The sequence below is a fragment of the Trichosporon asahii genome (genome assembly GCF_000293215.1).
Source record: "Trichosporon asahii var. asahii CBS 2479 unplaced genomic scaffold scaffold00075, whole genome shotgun sequence".
NCBI classification, from domain to species: Eukaryota; Fungi; Basidiomycota; class Tremellomycetes; order Trichosporonales; family Trichosporonaceae; genus Trichosporon; species Trichosporon asahii.
In genome coordinates this window covers 2,012,358-2,029,662 of record NW_014040850.1, presented here as the reverse complement: position 1 = coordinate 2,029,662, position 17,305 = coordinate 2,012,358, and the positions used below count along the sequence as shown (strand labels likewise).

The following is a 17,305-nucleotide window of genomic DNA, read 5'->3' as shown; positions in this document are numbered from 1 at the left end:
GCCAGGCAGTGCCTGTGCAGGGTGAGAGTTCGGGTCGTGGCGGCACGGCGGCATGCGACGGGGGCGGCACAGGGCGCGGGCAATTCGCGCTCGAGCTGCTACGCTAAGCTGTGCGCCGTCCGTTGCGACTAGTCATCTACTCTCCATCATCCCTCACTCTGCATCGCCCCGTTATACTCTCTTGACACTCTTTCACTCTCACATAGCTGCACACACCACCGCACTCGCCTTCCTCGCCGATCGGCCGGTCCGATCTCATAAAATCACTTTCAACCTATTCTTTCCAGCAGCAACTTTCTTCACGCGAAAACAAGGCACACCACAAACACGTCTATTCTGAGAACGTTGCTCGCACAGCGCACGCACCTCGCACGCCTCCCCTCATCCCCGCCTCCTTGATCGACTTTCACACAACTTCTTTGTCTCCCACCTCCTTCTGCATCCCCTCCTCCATCTCGACCAATGCTCGTTCCGCTGTTCACTCTGGCCATCGCCGGCCTCGTTGCGGCGGAGCTCGGCGACCCTCAATCTCTCCGGCCACACTCTCGTCGCGCAAATGTTCCCCGCGCTGATATCGGCGTTGGCGGTGTCGACCTCGCCCTCCACAAGCGGGAGGTCGACCCAACGATCGTTAAGCGCGGCCTGAACGGCTCCGTTATTGCCCTGGGCGCCGTGCACAGGTGAGCTAGTTCTTTCCTTCCGGTTAGCTAATGGCAGTACCTATGTTGTCCCTGTCGGAATCGGCAGCCCGTCAAGGGCCTACCCACTGCAGTTGGACACGGCTAGCGCGGACCTTCTGATCGCCTCGACGAAGTGTGGCAAAGAGTGCCCGGCGCCAACGAAGGAGAATCCGTACTACGATATGATGAGCTCTGACTTCAAGGAGGTCAACGGAAACTCGACCTACTGGCGGACGCAGTACGCCGACAAGTCGTTTGCGAGCGGTTTTGTCGCGCGAGACCAGGTCATGATTGCGGCGCACCTCGTCGACGACCAGGTCATTGGGCTCATCACCGCTACGAATATGTCTCTCCCGGAGCAGGACATCTCGGGAGTGCTCGGCCTCGGCTTCCCGCGGCTGTCGACTCTGGGCCGAGTGCTCCTGCAGGACAGCGTGCCGAGTTCTGACCGTAGCCCATTGACATCGTCCGCAGCGCCAGCGGGTGCGAGCAGCCCGTCAGGTTCAGCCTCTGCGCCCTCTGAGTCAGGCGCCAGCGGAAGTGCAGTGGCCTCACCCAGTTCTGGAATGGAGCGCAGGCAGGAGTCGTCCAGTGACTCTAGCGGCACCGCATCTGCGACAAGTTCTTCTGCGCCCGCAGCCGCCGTGCCTTCCTCTTCTGCCGCCTACATGCCAACCTTGCTTGAGAATCTCATCACTACGCCCTCGATTCCCTACCCCGCCTTCGCCCTCGCCCTCTCTCCGCCGTTGAACGCTAGCCAGGCGACCGCCCTGAAGTCGCTGCACCCCGAGCCAGCACCACGATACAGCCTTTCGAGTGGGTCGCTGACCCTTGGCGGCGTCTCGGCGCTGTACGTCTCCGATGACCCCTCGACGGGCCGTACTGTCAACGACATCGAGTGGTGGCCTGTCGTCCCCTTCGGCCGCGCAAGTAATGGCGTTTCTAGGAGCAACGCTACTACCATCGATGTCTCGGCCATGTCTGCGTCGGCGACACCCGCTGCCGCTGGCGAGCCTGCCTCTGCGTCCGGCTCTGGCGCCCCTGCCCCTTCCTCGCCCTCTGCCTCATCGTCCAGCAGTAGTGCTCCCAGCTCGAACCTCTTACAAGATAACGGCATGGGTGCGATCGGCACGCCCGGTAAGCGCGGCCTGCCTAAAACGCCGGCCGAGCTCGAGTCGGAGGCATACCTGTATTGGGCGCTGCAGCTGTCCGAGGTGTCCGTGAACGGAACGGGCTTCGCTCTGAACTCGACGTACGCCAACTTCGGTGTGCCGCCAATTGCGCTGCTCGATGTGGGCACGAACGGTATCTACGGACCCGAGGATGACGTCGCCAAGCTCTTCAGCGGCATTAAAGACGCGCGCATGGTGAGCACGGGACAGTGGGCCGTTCCGTGCGATACGCGAGTCACGCTTGGCTTCTCGTTCGGCGAGAATGGCCGTTCTGTCGAGATTCCGCCGTCCGATTGGATCTATGCCGCGGTGCCCGAGAGCAGCATGTGTCTCGCTTGGCCTGTCGCAGTGCCGGCGACAGGCGACGGTCTCGACTGGCAGCTCGGCACGCCCTTCCTGAAGAACGTGTACACTGTCTTCAGCTATGGTGTCGATGGCGGACAGCCGCCGCAGATCGGCTTCCTGCCTCTGACCGACAAGGCGAACGGCACGCAGCCCATCTCTGCTGCCACTCCGTCACAGACGGTCAACACGAAGCTGCCGCATGTCCTTCTCTCACCCCCTAACTATCCGACACCGAGCTACGCCTTCTCAACGCCGGTGCCGACGCTCGGTGTGCCGCAAGCGCTGGGTCTGGGCAATGCGTCGGCATACCCCTCTGCCGCTGTTCCCGTCGTCAGCATCCCAGTCCCGAAGGCGTCGGCTTCAGACGACCATCAGGCCATCCCCGGCTGGCCAGGCGACAGCTCGCAGGCGACGGTCGAGAATGCCGCCACCAAGCGACAAGCTCTGCCCGCGACCAGCTTCGCCCTCCCATTCATCTTAATCGTGCTCTCGCACCTGTTGTTACTCTAGGACACTGTCCCGCATATTCTGTATTAATACCATAGGGACACTGCGCGCGCCGACGCCGCGGCCCGCCGCATGCATAGACATCTACTTCATAAGCTTGGAGGAGTAGCTACAGATCCATTCCGCACCTGGACATTTTGGTCCCGCACCAGCCGTTGCATGGTGGAGGTCCACATCCCTAGGATGTAAACAACGGTTCAGCGCGACTGATTTCGCTTTTCCGTCTGACATCACCGACACGCCAGCAACAATGAGCACGACACTGCTAGTGCATCCGACCTCACTCTCGCTCACGACACTGCCGAGGGTGGGACCCTCGACGGCGCTCCAGTTCCCGACCCGGTTTCCCAAGGGTGCTGAACCGCGGACAGCCATGTCGCCTGCTGGACACACGTACCTGTGGGCGGACTCTCTGCCTGTCGTCTGGGAATATGACTCGAAGGGAAGGCGAGTCGGCGAGATCAAGCTGACAAGCTCGAGGGAGAGAGTCAAGGCTGTCGGGTGTGGGGAGGGTGTTGTTATTGCGTCTACGGCGGGAACTGGGATTTGGAAACGGGTGGAGGGCAAGTGGACCAGGACGACGGAGCTTGAAGTGAGTCTAGGAGAGGGGAGGAAGCTGACAGAAGACACCCGACAACGTGACGAGCGTTGAGTGCTGCGGCGACGTTGTCGTACTCGCTGGCGACGAAGTGTATACCTACGAAGGCGGCAAGCGCCTGCATCTCTCGCACGACATTCCTACAGTGAGTTCTTCAGCTCGGCCTCAACTAACAGCAGCCACTGCCCTTCCTCGCTCTGACGAAGGCAGGTCTGCTCTACCCCTCTCCCGAAGGACTCACTCTCCACCCCCTCGACTCCTCCACTCCCACGACCTTCTCCCTTCCCTCCCCCGCAACGCATATCTCAGCATCCAAAACCGGCCGCGTGGCCATCTGTTCCGGCACGGATCTGCACTTCCTCACCCTCTCGACCGGGGACGTCTCGACCGTCTCCCTTCCCGAACCCGTTGACTCCAGTACATGGATAGACGGCTCGAACGTTGCCGTCCGCGCCTCGGGCCGGCTGTACCTCGTCACCTCCGAGGGAGACGTGAGCGAGACCTCTCTCGACCCCGTCCTGAACATTCACGTCCTGCCGCCCAAGCGTCGTCCCTGCTCCCGCGCCAGTATCAGCACAATCGGGGGTGGAAACGTCTTAGGCGAGTCCTCGGCGCCGAACAGGCCCGACCGCCGCGTGTCCGACATTGCGCACAGCGCCGTGTCGGGCGAGAAAGGGGATAAGCGGCGGCTAGTGTCCGCCCCAGCGCTGCCGGCCATTGAACGACTGAGAAGTGAGAACGGAACGGCTAAGGAACGCACGCCGAAAGCGACGCCGAAGAATACACGCAGCAGCCCGCAAAGTGTCCGTACCGGCGGAACAGTAAGGATCCAGCCTCTCGACCCGCAGGCGACGCGCATGGGCGCGGTGATCGAGGAGACGGCGTCGATTGCGTCGAGTCCCGCGGGATCGGTGGCCTCGCGCCGCGTCTCGGGCGACTGGGCCACGCCCACATCTCACCCTGCCCCAGGCCACTCCCCGCATCCCTCCCTCTCCGCCCCGACGCAGGCCGCACAGCTCGAGTCGCCCGTATCCATCACGGACTCTTCCAGCAATGGATATCCCGAGGGCTCGGGAGGCATCAGCGTCGTCGCATTCGAAGAGATGCGGCGCGAGATTGCAAACCTCCAACTGGACATGCTCCGCATGGGCCGAGGACTCAAGAATGAGATTCGCGCGGCGGTTAGCCCTCTCGTCGAGGAGATTAGGGCCAATCGGGAGGTTATTGCGAAGCAGAGGGAGGAGATTGAGCGGCTTAGGAGGGGATACTAAGTCGAAGTACGGACGAGCCGACGGAGAAGCGAGTGAAAGACCAGATAGATGTACGCCACAGGAGAGACTGTATAATGCGACGAACTTTCATGACCCATTCCTCCTTCTGCACAAAGCTCCCAAACCCCCGAAGAAGCCCAAGTGAGCGAGATGAGAACAAGCAAGTGCGCACAGAGCAGAGTAAGAGTGAGAGCAAAACAATTGTACATCTAAAGCGCCTTGGCGCAGAATCTAAAAATAAAACGAGCAGAATAAAAAAAAAGCAAGTCCCAAAGCCCAAAACACTACACCACTACCACAGCACGCTTAAGCCGTCGCACCAGCAACGACCAGCCGGCCAAGCGAGACGACGAGCTCGTTGACCTTGGCGAGGTTGCCCTCGCTGCTGCCGGGCGTGAGGACCGAGTCATTGGGCGACTCGGCCGAGACGTCGGGCAGACGGGTGGAGGAGCTCGAGCTCTGGGTCGAGCTAGAGCTGGCCGAGGTGCTGTTCTGCGAGGTGGAGGTGGAGAGGGTCGAGTTGGACGAGGGCAGCGTCGAGGACGAAGAGGACGGCGCGGCCGACGACGATGAGGTCGTCGAGGACGAGGACGAGGGCGCGGCAGTAGACGACGAGGTGGAGGGGGCAGCGGACGAGGACGAGCTGGGCGAGGGCGCGGCCGAGCTCGAGGGAGCCGTCGAGCTGGGCTCAGGCGACCAGGTCGAGGTGCTCTTCGGCGCCTCGGTGCTGGGCTCGGGCGTCCAGGTGCTCGTAGGCTCGGGCGACCAGGTAGACGAGGGCTTCTCCTCCTTCTTCGAGCTGGGCTTGGGCTCCTCCGAGCTCTGCTCCTGCTGCTGCTGCTGGTCGCCGCCAGAGGAACCGCCGCCGGAACCGTCGTTCCAGGTCCAAGACATCTGGAAGCGGCCGACATCCTTCGAGTTGAACTTCTCAAAAAGCGCGGGAGACATGTCGAGAGAGCCGTGGGCGCAGCCGGGGCAGAGGTCGACGACCTTAGCGGTCTGGCTCTTGCCGCCGAGCGTGATCGTGAGCATTTGACCACAGTGCGCGCCGCCGTCCCACTGCGGGGCGTTCAGCGCGACGACCATCTCGTTGTCGTTGCTAAGCTGTCAGCGGTGCGCCCCTTCGAAAACTAGTAATGCCACATGCCACCACATGCCACACGGTCACACGGAACAACGATTAATTAACCCCAGGTAGATCCGGGGATCTGTGGATCGCACCGTGGAGCAACGCACGGCCCGTCCATCCGATGGTCGGTTGTGGTGGAGGTGTGCAGCCTTACTCACTTCGTGTTACCGCACGCGCCCAGGCCGACGGCGTAGAAGGTCGCGTCGCCAGAGTTCTGGCGCTTGGCGTGGTGACGCCTGCGTCCAGCCGAGGAGCGGGGCGAGTGCGCTGCGCTAGTAGTAGCGAGCAGCGAGAGGAGGAACGAGGCGAGGAGCTTCATTTTTCAACGTTTTGTTTATTTCTTTTGGGACAGGTGTCGATTAGACAGAAAGTGTTGTCGAGGCTGTCAAAGTCTCGCGAGTAAGGGAGAGGCGGGTGACAAGGAGAGAAGCTGATTGTCAGCTGAAGCGATGAGAGCAACAACTCACGCTGAGGTAAGGTGTCAAACCAGGCTGGTGTCGAACCGGAGATGGTCGTGTGCGTCGAGCAGGACCGTTCGAGTTGTGTCGCGGAGACGTTCGGATGCGATGTGGAGAGAGAGAGAGAGAGAGAGGGATTGTCAAGAGACGAGGGGGAGGTTAGTCGTCTCGGCGAGTCGGAGGATATATCGTTGAGAGGAAAAAAGAGAGTGGGTGCCGAGGTCAGGCGAGATGAGGTGTGTGAGAGAGCGACAGAGGGTCCGGAGGCCAGGCGAGAGAGGTACGAGAGGAGTCGGAGATGAGGGAGGAAGCAGATCGAGTGGAGAGGATTGAGGATGAGGGTCGCAGAAAAGGGGTCCGAGCCAAACAACGAGGTGGAAGCAGCCAGCCAGCCAGCCAGGCAGGGGCGCGAAGGGGGGCGTACAGCACACAGTGGTTCAGCGGTTTGAACGGGCGTCGAGCGCCGCAGACCGGCTTGTCGCGTGGGCGCCTCCTTGGGCTTTGCTGGGCTGAAAAAGCTCTGCCTGGCTGGCTGGCGCCGGGATGTTTGTCCCAAAGCGGAAGTTCGAAACACGCAAGCACCCTGGATTTGCAGCTTAAGTCTGGGCCTGACACAGGGTCCGGCAGGGTGCGGACGCACCCTAAATACCTCGTGGCCACTCCTGCCCGCATTACTGCGCTCCAGCGCTATGGTGCAGGGGGAAGTGGGCGCAGGGGCTGACTGCCTAACCTTCGTCGCAGGCAGCACAGCAGCACCGCAGAGTCGCGGAGACCACGGCGCAGAAGGGAGCATGCCTTCTTCCGGCTGCGATGCTCAGGCACACTCAGGAACAAGAGGTACAGATGAGCATGCGGCCTGAGGCTTTTCGAGGGTCGGGGGTTCCTGGTCTGCAAGACATTGAAAGCCACGCCAGGCCCGGCAGGACCCCGGGCCGAATCACGACGCGCCAGCCGTACGCTGGGCCGTAGCGTGTTTGCTTCCGGCAGCCTCTTCAGCTCTGCAGCCCAGGCTTCCTGCCAGCGCTAGAGTCAACGGAAGACAGCCATAAGACTTCCGGCAGATCGCATTCATGCCGTATGCACCCCCGATCCGGGCTCATTTTCGGGGGTGCACGCCAGTCTCCGAGCTCCGATGCTTGAATACACACTTTCACAACCTCCAAACCAGGTGGTGTGGGAAGTCACCGTCTCAGCCATGCATCGCAACGATGACGCAGCAGCGGTTCGTTTGTGTTTACTTTTGTGAGAGCGTGAGGGTGTGACGCATTGTCCAGCCTTTGTGGAAGGGCATGGATCATCAGGGGACGGATTGACGGAACGTCGATAGCCTGGTCCGTCGGACGGTCTCAACGAAGGACGGATCGAAAGGACAGACGTCACGGCCCTGCGATCCTGTCTGCAGCCCTACGGCGCTCGGAGCTTATTGAAGCTTGATCGGAGACGCTGTTGTTTGTCCTTCCCCAACGCGCCCAACGCATGCCGCAGTGTCTACATCTGGCCATCCCATCACGGCGACGTCATGAGATGCTGTGCGATGGGCCTGTTTGGATCGACACGCAGATTCCAGATCTCTCTGATGAAGGAGGCGGCGCCGTCGCTGATCGCCGCTGCACTGCTGCATCTCTCGTTGGCCAAGACGACGCAGGGCTAGCAGTGATGGTTCTAGGTCCGTTGACGGCCCTTCTTGAGCGGACATCGCTGCACTGACCTCGTCCTCGTCCAGTACCATTCCGCGAGCCGTCGAGATCTCGGTCTTGCTAGTGTCCAAGCGTACAGACCTCGTTTTGATAGGAAAGACCTTCCCGTGTCTATGTCTACTTTCAGACATGTCCATGCGCCGTGCTCGCCGGGCTCACCGAATGGCCGAATTGATCAAGTGGAGCTTGCCGAAGCCTGGACCTCTGCGGATGCCGATGCCCGACCAACTACGAGAATGATGGCCGACCGGCAACTAGACAGCTAGACTGAGCGCATTCCTTCTTTCCCGCGGTCAGCCTGAGGGTAGACCCAGCCTGTGAGATTGCCTCAGAGACAAAGAGCGCCGCATTAGTCAGAGGCTTCCGGGCAACGCCAGGCCACGATTCAGCCAACATGCCCCGCTTCACAGCGTCTGGTGGACGGCACAGCAAACGGCAGAATCAGACACCACGGAGATCAGGCGAGATTCCAGAGGAGCCGCCTGAAGGGTCAGGCCCAGCCATGCCATGCATAATCCTGACAACCGTCTCTCCGCCCTCTGCTTACTGGTCGAGCAGCAGCTGGGCGTCGTCGGGCGCTGAATGTCAAAGGCTGGTTCAGACGACCGGCGTACGGGCGTTGCATGGCTTCAAGCCAGAAAATTTCTGAGGCCCTCGCTTCACCTGGCCTTTGTCGTCATCGACCCCCGGGAGAGGCAGGAAGGATCATCGGCCCGGAGCCGGGGCCTGGATGTCGTGCCTGGGCCGCGTGGGTGTGGGATTTCTCAGCCTTAGACTGTTGAGCTTAGCGAACCAGACATTGCCCTCACGTGATCGCTGTCGGGTGTGTTGTGGTGTGCGGAGGTAATGCTTGTGTCCGCTCGTCCTGTCGGTACCCAAAACTCGTTGCAGGCTGCATGGGGCTCTCTCAGTCTCCTCATCTGTCATAGTATGGGATTTGCATCTACCGCTTGTCTACTTACTGCACTAACCTTGACTTAGGGGCAGTCCTTCCACACCTGACGCCACCGAAACCAACGATGATAGTTCGAAGTCTCTAGGGTCAGCACGAACGCTGATACAATCGCCGGTGTCCCCTTGCGGGAGGGGATGGTCGCCGAAATGCTATCTTCTGGTTGCCTCACAGCGGTTCGCCGCCTCGACGTGCCGCGCCTTTGTGGCCCTGTCCGACCCCGCAAAGAGGTGGCTTCGTTGCCTCGCCTTCTTCGTCGTTCGGGGTGAATCTGAACCGCCGCGAGTGGTCATTCTGCCTACTCGGGGGTGTGCTGTGATCTGAGCTGCCGCGAGGGGTCACCGTGCCTCCTCGGGTCGTGTCGCTGAATCGTTACCGCCGCGAGTGGCCGTGCCTACTCGGGGGTGTGGGTTGTGCCGCCACGGAGCCATCGTGCTCCGGGGGAAGGGAAAGCGGACTGCCGTCGGTCGCGTCTGCACGGAGGGGAACATGTGGGATTTATTGCCAGAAGAGAGCATTGCGAGATCCTAGACCACAAGCTTGTTCGGTCGGCCGCCCCGAACAAGCCTGGTTCGTTGCTGAGTGAGTGGACTCACCGTCAGAGCACCCAAGCGTCCCGAGCTCGTAGGGTGGCAATGAGGAGGAAGCCTGGTGGAATCTGCGGACGTCGTTCTGTGAAGTCAGCTCGAGAAGGGCCGCTGGCACTCACGAAGCTCTAAGGATCAACCCAGTCAATCCTGGCCCTGTTAACACAGTTGCCGGGGTGGTTGTGATACCGAGGAGAGGATAGCGGTGCGAGTCTGGGACATCGAGGACTCCCAATCGTATCGACTTGAGAGGAGGACAAGTCTTCAGCGTTTGATGTTCGGCTGACGCAGTCGCCTTCTCCATGCCGCAGCCGCCGATAGCGACAACGGCAGGTTTGGTAGTAGCCCTCGAAAGAAGCTGAGTGGGTGATACTCACTGAGTCATGGGTGAGGGCAGACGCTGGCGGAGGGAAGGTCTTCATTAACACGCTTGTTCTTTGCGCGCAAGTGGAGCTGAGGCAGGCAGTTCTCAGCGAGATACAGGTTTGGCTGACGCAGTCGCCGTTGAGTCTGCTCAAGTGGAAGGAAGCCAACCAGCCAACCTTTCAAGGCAGGGCAATCTTGTTGACGCGACGAGCTGGTTGAGTGAAACTCACAATATAGATCTGTGGAAGAGTCGCTATGGTGTCAGCGAGAATTAAATCATAGCTAACGCAGTCGCCGTCTGACCCAACCCTGTCGAGGAAGGGATCGACGAGTCGAGATGTTCCCCCGATTCGTCGCTGAGTGAGGGACACTCACCGGGAAATCGTTGATGGACTATGTTGTCAGCGAAGGTAAAGTTTGGCTGTCACCGACGCCTTCCGCCCCCTTGATCGGATCCCTTGATCAGAGAAGCTTTCGCATTGCACCGCAGTACAGTTGTACTGGGTGAGGGATACTCACAATGCGAGGCTGTGTTCATGAAAGCTAGCTGTCAGCGAGAGCTCAATTTAGCTAACGCAGTCGCCGCTGACCCCCACTCAGTTTGGAAGGTAACCAGACGAGTAAGCGATGCAGAATCCACCGTGTTATTGAACACTAAGCGAGGAATGCAGGCGATGGCAGCGTCAGAGAGGGCTACGATGTCAGCGAGAGCTCGACGTTGGCTAACACAGTCGCCATTGGACTCATCCTTTGGAAGACATCCAAAGAACGGCCGACGTGTACTTCTGGTCGATGTCTTTCGCTCAATGAGATGTACTCGCCTGACTCGTCCTTTGGCAGCCGCATGAGCCCCACGCGATGATAGCTTATGCCAACCGGGACGGGGAAGAGTGGAAGGAGGGTTCAAGGTGAGTGCTGATCGAGTGATTGTTGTTAAATTGAGTACGAAGAAGCGTTCGAGCAGGAGGCGAGGAAGTACAGCCGGCCAGCCTGGAAGGGCGTAATGCAGCGGACGAATGTGACTGAGGAAGGCCAAAGGATGTGCGCATGTCGCCTATCGACGGGACAGAGGGCGCTTAGCCGAGTCAGCTCGAGACCTCAAGGGCGCAGGTGCGAGGAAGGCCACTGGAGACGTTAAGCGATAGTATGCGGACGTCCAGGATGTCCAATTCTGTTCGAATCGTCAGAAGAGCAAATGTTAAGCCTGACTACACTTTGCGAGTAGTGAGAGTAACGTCAGTCCAAACCCAAGAGCCGTCAGACGATAGCGAAGGCGAGCAAGAGAACTTTCCCGAACGAAGCAAGACGCCGATACCAACAAGGGCAGTAGCGACAGACACACCGGCTGACTAGTAGCAGCCTGTGATATGGGCGGCACTGATGGCAGCACCGTTGAGCCCCACCAGTCTGCTCTGTCGTCCAAGACGGCCACGGGTCACTCCATATGCCATGAATCGTGGAATGCTCTCTGCGCAAGCTGGAGCGGACGACAGAGGTCCCCGACCAGATCGTGATCGATAACGCAGACGGCGCAGCTCCGTGCGCGCTGTATCGGTAGGAGCGGCGCTTCGTGACTCCGGTGAGGCTGTAACCGGGTAACGCGCAGCGTGCGTGGTGCGCAGTAGTGACGACGATCACGGCTCAGGCGGGGCCAGGACACAGTGACTACCCGCAAGCAGCTACGCCTGAGTGGTCGGTGGGGCCATTGCGAGCGTCTGAACTTGACAGCCCGGACATGCTGGGCGTCACGGCAGCGATGCAGCGCACATAACATGCCTTCATCGTTCTGGGCAATGGTAAAGTCTCAGGCAGCTCACGTTGAACCTTCGGTGCGAGAGTGTCACATCGGCGCATCATGCCTCTACAAGCAGCGCCTTCTGCGCCAGGACACTAACCAGCGAGCCAGGACAAGCGCAGTGCGCAGTCATGTCGACCTGGTCTATTCGCACTTGTACCGATTGCCCTTGCGATCGCGCCTTGCACTCCTGTGCAACCCACTCAGAATAACAGCGGCGAGCCCGAAATGCTGCTCCAGGTCCGGAATAGCCCATCAGCACCGCATCTCTTAGTCTGGCGTTCGCGTTTCGAGTTGTGACAGTTGTGCAGTTCAGCATACGGCAGATCGCGCAGTCGTCACTCATGGCCGTGCAAGATCTCGAGATCTCTCCTCCATGGACGCAACCTGTACGATCATGGACGCAGCCATTTCTACACACAGAGCCAACCAATTCCAGCCGTGCCTGGTAAGCTATTTCGGGCTTGCGCGGTTCAACTCTCGTACGCGGCCGGGACATGTTCAACTCGCAGGCTTATCTATTATTATCCGCAGTTCATCCGAATTATTCATTCACTTGGGTCACCTGCCTCTGGCCTTGCGGACAGGAATAGCCCGGCTCCACGACCGTAAGCTGAACTCCAGACGGCTCTTGCGTCGCGGAGCATCTATTACGCGGGAGAAGGTCGACGTCTTCTTCCCACACACATCTCTCTCTGGCCGTTTGGTTGTCGCTTGAAGGCATTAGGTATGAGCCTGATGCAACTCAACGTCACAAAGGAACGTGGCATGAAGCGCAGCTCTGAGACTCGTCAGCGTGTCTCCACTTCTCGAACCGAAACAACATTTCAACAGCACCCGGAGCCGAGCCAGCCCGCATGGTCCCAGGTGCACTGCACAGCATCTATAAATACGGTTTGCAGCCCACCTCCAGCCCCTGCGTGCCATGCTCCACTGGAAGTACTAGCGAGAGCGCAGCCGTTTCGAGCCAAACAATGCAACAAAAGCAACTCGTAAGTGTCGTCCTTTTCCCGGGTACGCTAGGCGCGAGCAATCGCGCTAAGCGGCACTTGGCGCGCGATTGCTGCTCTCCTCTGGCCCAGGCCACCCGCGTGAACCTCAGGAGGCAGTGCTGTGCACGGTTGTACCCGGCTCGGCACGGCTGTCTTGCTCGCATCCGGCGGATGATGGGTTCCAAAGAAAGACTACGCTGGGAAGACTAAGTTGTTGCAGCCGCATGCTGTTCATGCTGCGCCCGGTCCGAGCTCCGAGTAGGCTGCCACACAGCACGCCTGACGCCAACTCGTACACTGCACAGCACGCTTGCGTGTAAAGTGAATAGTAAGGGGAACCCGCCCCCTGGCTAGGCCTGGTTCCATGCACCGCTTGTTAGCTGCAACTGTGCATAACGCATGCAACTAGAGCCGTTTCGGCATCTAGGTCTTAACTATTGTAACGGGACGATCGAGCCGATCAGCAATCGTACGGCTGCCGGATGGGTGCCGCATGCATCGAGTGACGGAGACGGAGGGGTACTCCGTGGATGCATGTGGGTGTGTGCCTTACGGTGACGGAGATCGGAGATGGAATAGGCAGGGATGCGGAGCTACATCATCGGTGGAGAGATGACGATTCAATGAGAAGCTGAGATCAGCGCAGTGCCGCGGACATAAGTGGTGAAGTGCGTGGCGGGCAAAAATAGTCCTCAACTCGGCGCGAGGCACTGGACGCGAGGCCCGGCTGTTGCGAAGCTCGAGAGTACTTTGAGGAGATGGACTAGCATTGGTGAGGAATGCCTTGGTTCAGGGACGCCAATGCCGCAGGGAGCAGGAAGAACGGCTGAGGCGAGCAGAGGAAACGATGAGGCGATTGCGGGGCTATCGTCGGGCATTCCATTTTTAGCCCTGGCGCTCTGGGCGTGCTGAGTCAAGCCTCGGCCGTCTGGCGTGCAAGTCTTGGGTGTGGCGAAATGCTGCACCCAGGCCGTACAGCGCGTGTCACCATCATCGTATCCTGCTCTGCTCGCCGCCGAACACTACCCACAAGCTCGAAAGACTTTCCGCTTCGTCACCGGACTATCCCTGCCCCCTCCGGCTCTCCATCCGACATGCTATACAAAAGCAGCTTCACAGTCTCGAGGCCCATGTGCCCCACACCCTTCGACCGATCTACAATCTAGCTAGCACTGCTCTTAGCCGCTCGACCTCCCCCGCTCCCCCTTGCCTTCGACGCGGACCCGATAAACTCGACACCCACCCCCTCTTGTCTTTTGACTCTTACTCATATCACCCTCACCCACGCTCGACACATTGACGCGTCGTTGCACAGCCATTCTGTCTTCGACACTTGTTGTTCAACACAGTCGCCCGACTTTAATCAACAACACACTTCTCGAACATCGTACCACTGCACATCACTAGCTGATCCCATTCCACAATTGCACACTCGCCTGTCGCCACACTCAGACTCGCGAACTCCACACATAAACATATCCACAGCCGACCCCTCCATCAGCGACGACGACAATGGTGCTCATACGACAGCCCGAGATTGCCGACCCCCTCGATAAGAGGTTCAACCAGGACCCCTTCGACCCGGCAAACGTCAACTCGCTATGGGAGCACCCCAGCTTGCAGCATCTAAGCCTGGAGTTTCTGCAGGAGGACGCTAAGACCACCCCACGGTTTTCGATGAACGTGATTCCCGCCTCGGCCACAGCGCCTGACCGACCCAAGGCTTCGTCTGAGTCACCACGCCAGGAGTCCCTGTACTCCTCCCCGAGCCTGACTGCCTCAACACCCCCACTGACGCGGGAGCCGTCCCTCGCCTCGTCGTCCGTCGAGCTGCGCAGCCCATCGTCATCATCACTGGAGGAGTCAACCTCCACATCGACCCCTGCTTCCTCCATCACCACTTCCAAAGCCGCCGCTCGCGCCGCCAAGCGACGAGCACGCCGCGAGATCAACAAGGAGAAGCGGCGGGCAGAGGAGGAGGCCAAGGCGAAGAAGGCGGACCTGCAGGGATGGGAGATCGCCCTCGACGGGCTGAAGCACCCCATCAGCGCCAAGCGGGAGCTTCGTGCAAGGCGGGAAAGCATTGAGAAGTTCCAGGTGCCAGCCGACCGGCAAGTCGCCACGCGGAGCGGAGCACCCGTTCCGGCAACCGACTTCAGCCTCGAGCACAACGTCGCCTCTGCGCTCACTGAGGAGCTCGTCTCTCAGTACGGCGGCTGGAGCATCACGTTCTCCGACCCGTCGTACCGCATCTGGATCTCATGCGGAAAGAACGCAGCCATCTCGTACAAGCACGTCAAGGGAATGTTCCACCACTACGCCATTGTGTTCGGTGACCCTGTCTGCTCATCAGACGTGAAGAAGGACATTCTCGACCAGTTCCAGACGTACTGCCGGGCACGACGCTGGCGGCTTGCCATGGTCGGCGTCGGTGCCGAGACTGCCGCCATCGCCTCGGCTGCCCGCTGGAGCACGATTCAGTTCGCCAACGAGCAGGTGGTCAACCCTCAATCGAACGCCATCCTCGACGGCACCAACGGGAAGCGCATGTTGTTCACCGTCAAGAAGATGGCAAAGGACGGCGTGCTACGCATGTACAACCCGGCTGACGGACGGGACGCCGTTCTCGAGGCTTATCTGCAAGGCGTGTATGACGAGTGCTACGCGAGCAAAGAGGTGGCCAAGGGCGAAGCCTCAGCCTACAGCACCAAGCTCCGCGTCTTCGACTTGCCCTACCTGCAGACGTACTTCTACACTGTCGACTCCGACGAGCGGCCCAACGGCATGGCGACTCTCATGACCGTTTCGCCCGGACGATACCTTCTCGACCCCGTCGTCGCCATCCCCACCGCGCCAGCGGGCACTACCGACTTCCTGACTGTTGCAGCGATGGGCTGGCTGCGCCGCGCTGGCGCAGAGCACATGACGTTCGGCCTGGAGCCGCAGCGTGTGATCGGCAGCATCGAGGGTCTGCGGAAGCACTGGCACGGCGCGACGCGGCGCGTGAACGCGGCCGCGTTCGATGGCTTCGGTTTCGCAGGCAAGAAGATGCTGCACGACAAGTTTCACCCAGACCCCAGCCGGACTGAGCCGCTGTATGTTGTGCTCGCCTCGAGCCACAGCATGACTCAGGCCGACGGCGCGCTCGCGATCTGCGCCGCGACACACATCCGCGCGGGGCCTGTGCTCTCCCGTCTCGTCCCGTGGTCGAAGAACCACAGCAGGCTCGACCAGGAGCCAGAGCAGCCGACACCAGAACGCGATTAGAATGTCCGACTCGGACGATGGATCCCTTCCCTAACGCAGTGGCCGCGTGCACCCACGTCGCCACTAGTCCTTCCCATTGTTGTATCAGTACTCCATATACCTTAATCCTAGATGCTACACTTTTCCCATTCCGCCCGTGTCTCTGACATAGCTCATCAGTCGTCTTCCACTGATCTCAGCGCCAAGAAAGAGGACGATCAAAAGTGGAGCCATGATCGCTGCCACGAAAATCTGACGCAAGGCGGCACATCACCGCCGATCTTGCGCGTCACGTCTTCACCCAGATCCACCCAATCGTCATGCCGTCAACAGTGTCAGGCTCGGCACACAAGTCTCGGGCTCGGACCCAGACTCTCGCCCTACGTCGTAGTAGTCAGCAAGCCGAGTCATTGCCTGTCAAAAGGGCATCGGCGCTCGGCCGCGGAGACAGGCAAGGCGACGTCATCGCGGCCATTAAGAGGAGCATCTTGCGGGGTCGGCCAATTGAGAGGTGGTGGATGCCGAGGCCGAGGGAATTGGCCGAAAGGTTTTGAAGGAAGGGAGGTTCGGGACATGCGAAGCAGACAGCGTCGGTGACGCATGTCGATACCAGATGCTGGGTGATGCGCATCTGCAAGGGCTAGACGATGACCGCAGGCGCCTGGGCTGCTGAGGCATTAATCGTAGATTGTAAGCGGTTCTTCTCCCAAGCGCAAGGGGTCATTGCTGCTCCGTGAGATGCAGCATTTTGAGACCTGTAACCTCACCTGTGAAGTCGAAGCAGCCCTGCATGCTCCTTTATACGTAGGAAACAATAAATGCACGATCGGATACTGATTGAGGAGTTCTAGCAAAGATTTGCGGATGGCCATCCTAAGGAATGCCTGTCAGGCACGCATCACACGCGATTATCTTGCAGTGACCTGTCCTGGCACCTCTTGCATCGCGATGAGCTCGGTTTGCTGCCCGAGACGAACGCCACAATAGCCCAGGTATTTCCAAGAGGAGAGTGAGTCCGGAGGAGAAGGGACGGGGCTCTGCTGCACATAAGGCAAGATGGCGGAAAAAGGACAGTGAGGAGCACGTTCTCTGCAAATATCCGCGAGCACAACAGGGATAGAGCCTCTTGCCCCACAGTAGAACATGCAAGTATCATGTTCCAGCCTTTCATTCTAACATATGTGACATGGTGGCCTTGCAAGAACTCCCCCCGAGTCCACCAGTTGCTCTTTCATGTCGACATGTCTGTACCTTGTGGGAGTGGTGGTAGTAAGCAGACTCTATCTACACCGGGACCCGATGCTTCTGCAATGAGCAGTACAATCCTCAATACAGTCAGCACTATGTCATGTAACACTTATTTCGTCAGTCAAACGAGTTGGATGCCACAAGCTGTCCCCAACGCGTGACCTGAAGGCTAGAAACATGTGAGGTTACTTGACCCTGTACTATCGCCCATACGCACTTCCGCTCTCGGAGGAGGAACCTTCGGCGAAGACGGCGACGGGTA

General features: G+C 59.6%; 4 protein-coding genes across 4 annotated transcripts; 3 read left to right on the top strand and 1 right to left on the bottom strand.

The window, feature by feature from the left end:
* Window positions 1-462: 462 nt before the first annotated feature.
* On the top strand, window positions 463-2,707 carry A1Q1_06374 (peptidase; the record flags this gene model as incomplete). Its single annotated transcript, XM_014321488.1, has 2 exons — window positions 463-680; window positions 748-2,707. The coding sequence occupies 2 exons, from the start codon at window positions 463-465 to the stop codon at window positions 2,705-2,707; spliced, it is 2,178 nt and encodes a 725-aa protein (XP_014176963.1).
* A 247-nt stretch (window positions 2,708-2,954) lies between these two features.
* Window positions 2,955-4,573, top strand: A1Q1_06373 (uncharacterized protein; the record flags this gene model as incomplete). Its single annotated transcript, XM_014321487.1, has 2 exons — window positions 2,955-3,296; window positions 3,479-4,573. The coding sequence occupies 2 exons, from the start codon at window positions 2,955-2,957 to the stop codon at window positions 4,571-4,573; spliced, it is 1,437 nt and encodes a 478-aa protein (XP_014176962.1).
* A 306-nt stretch (window positions 4,574-4,879) lies between these two features.
* Window positions 4,880-5,659, bottom strand: A1Q1_06372 (expansin family protein; the record flags this gene model as incomplete). The annotated part of the gene is made up of 1 exon (XM_014321486.1): window positions 4,880-5,659. One exon carries the CDS (start codon window positions 5,657-5,659, stop codon window positions 4,880-4,882), a length of 780 nt encoding a protein of 259 aa, XP_014176961.1.
* Window positions 5,660-14,061: 8,402 nt separating this feature from the next.
* On the top strand, window positions 14,062-15,816 carry A1Q1_06371 (uncharacterized protein; the record flags this gene model as incomplete). Its single annotated transcript, XM_014321485.1, has 1 exon — window positions 14,062-15,816. The coding sequence occupies one exon, from the start codon at window positions 14,062-14,064 to the stop codon at window positions 15,814-15,816; it is 1,755 nt and encodes a 584-aa protein (XP_014176960.1).
* Window positions 15,817-17,305: the final 1,489 nt, after the last annotated feature.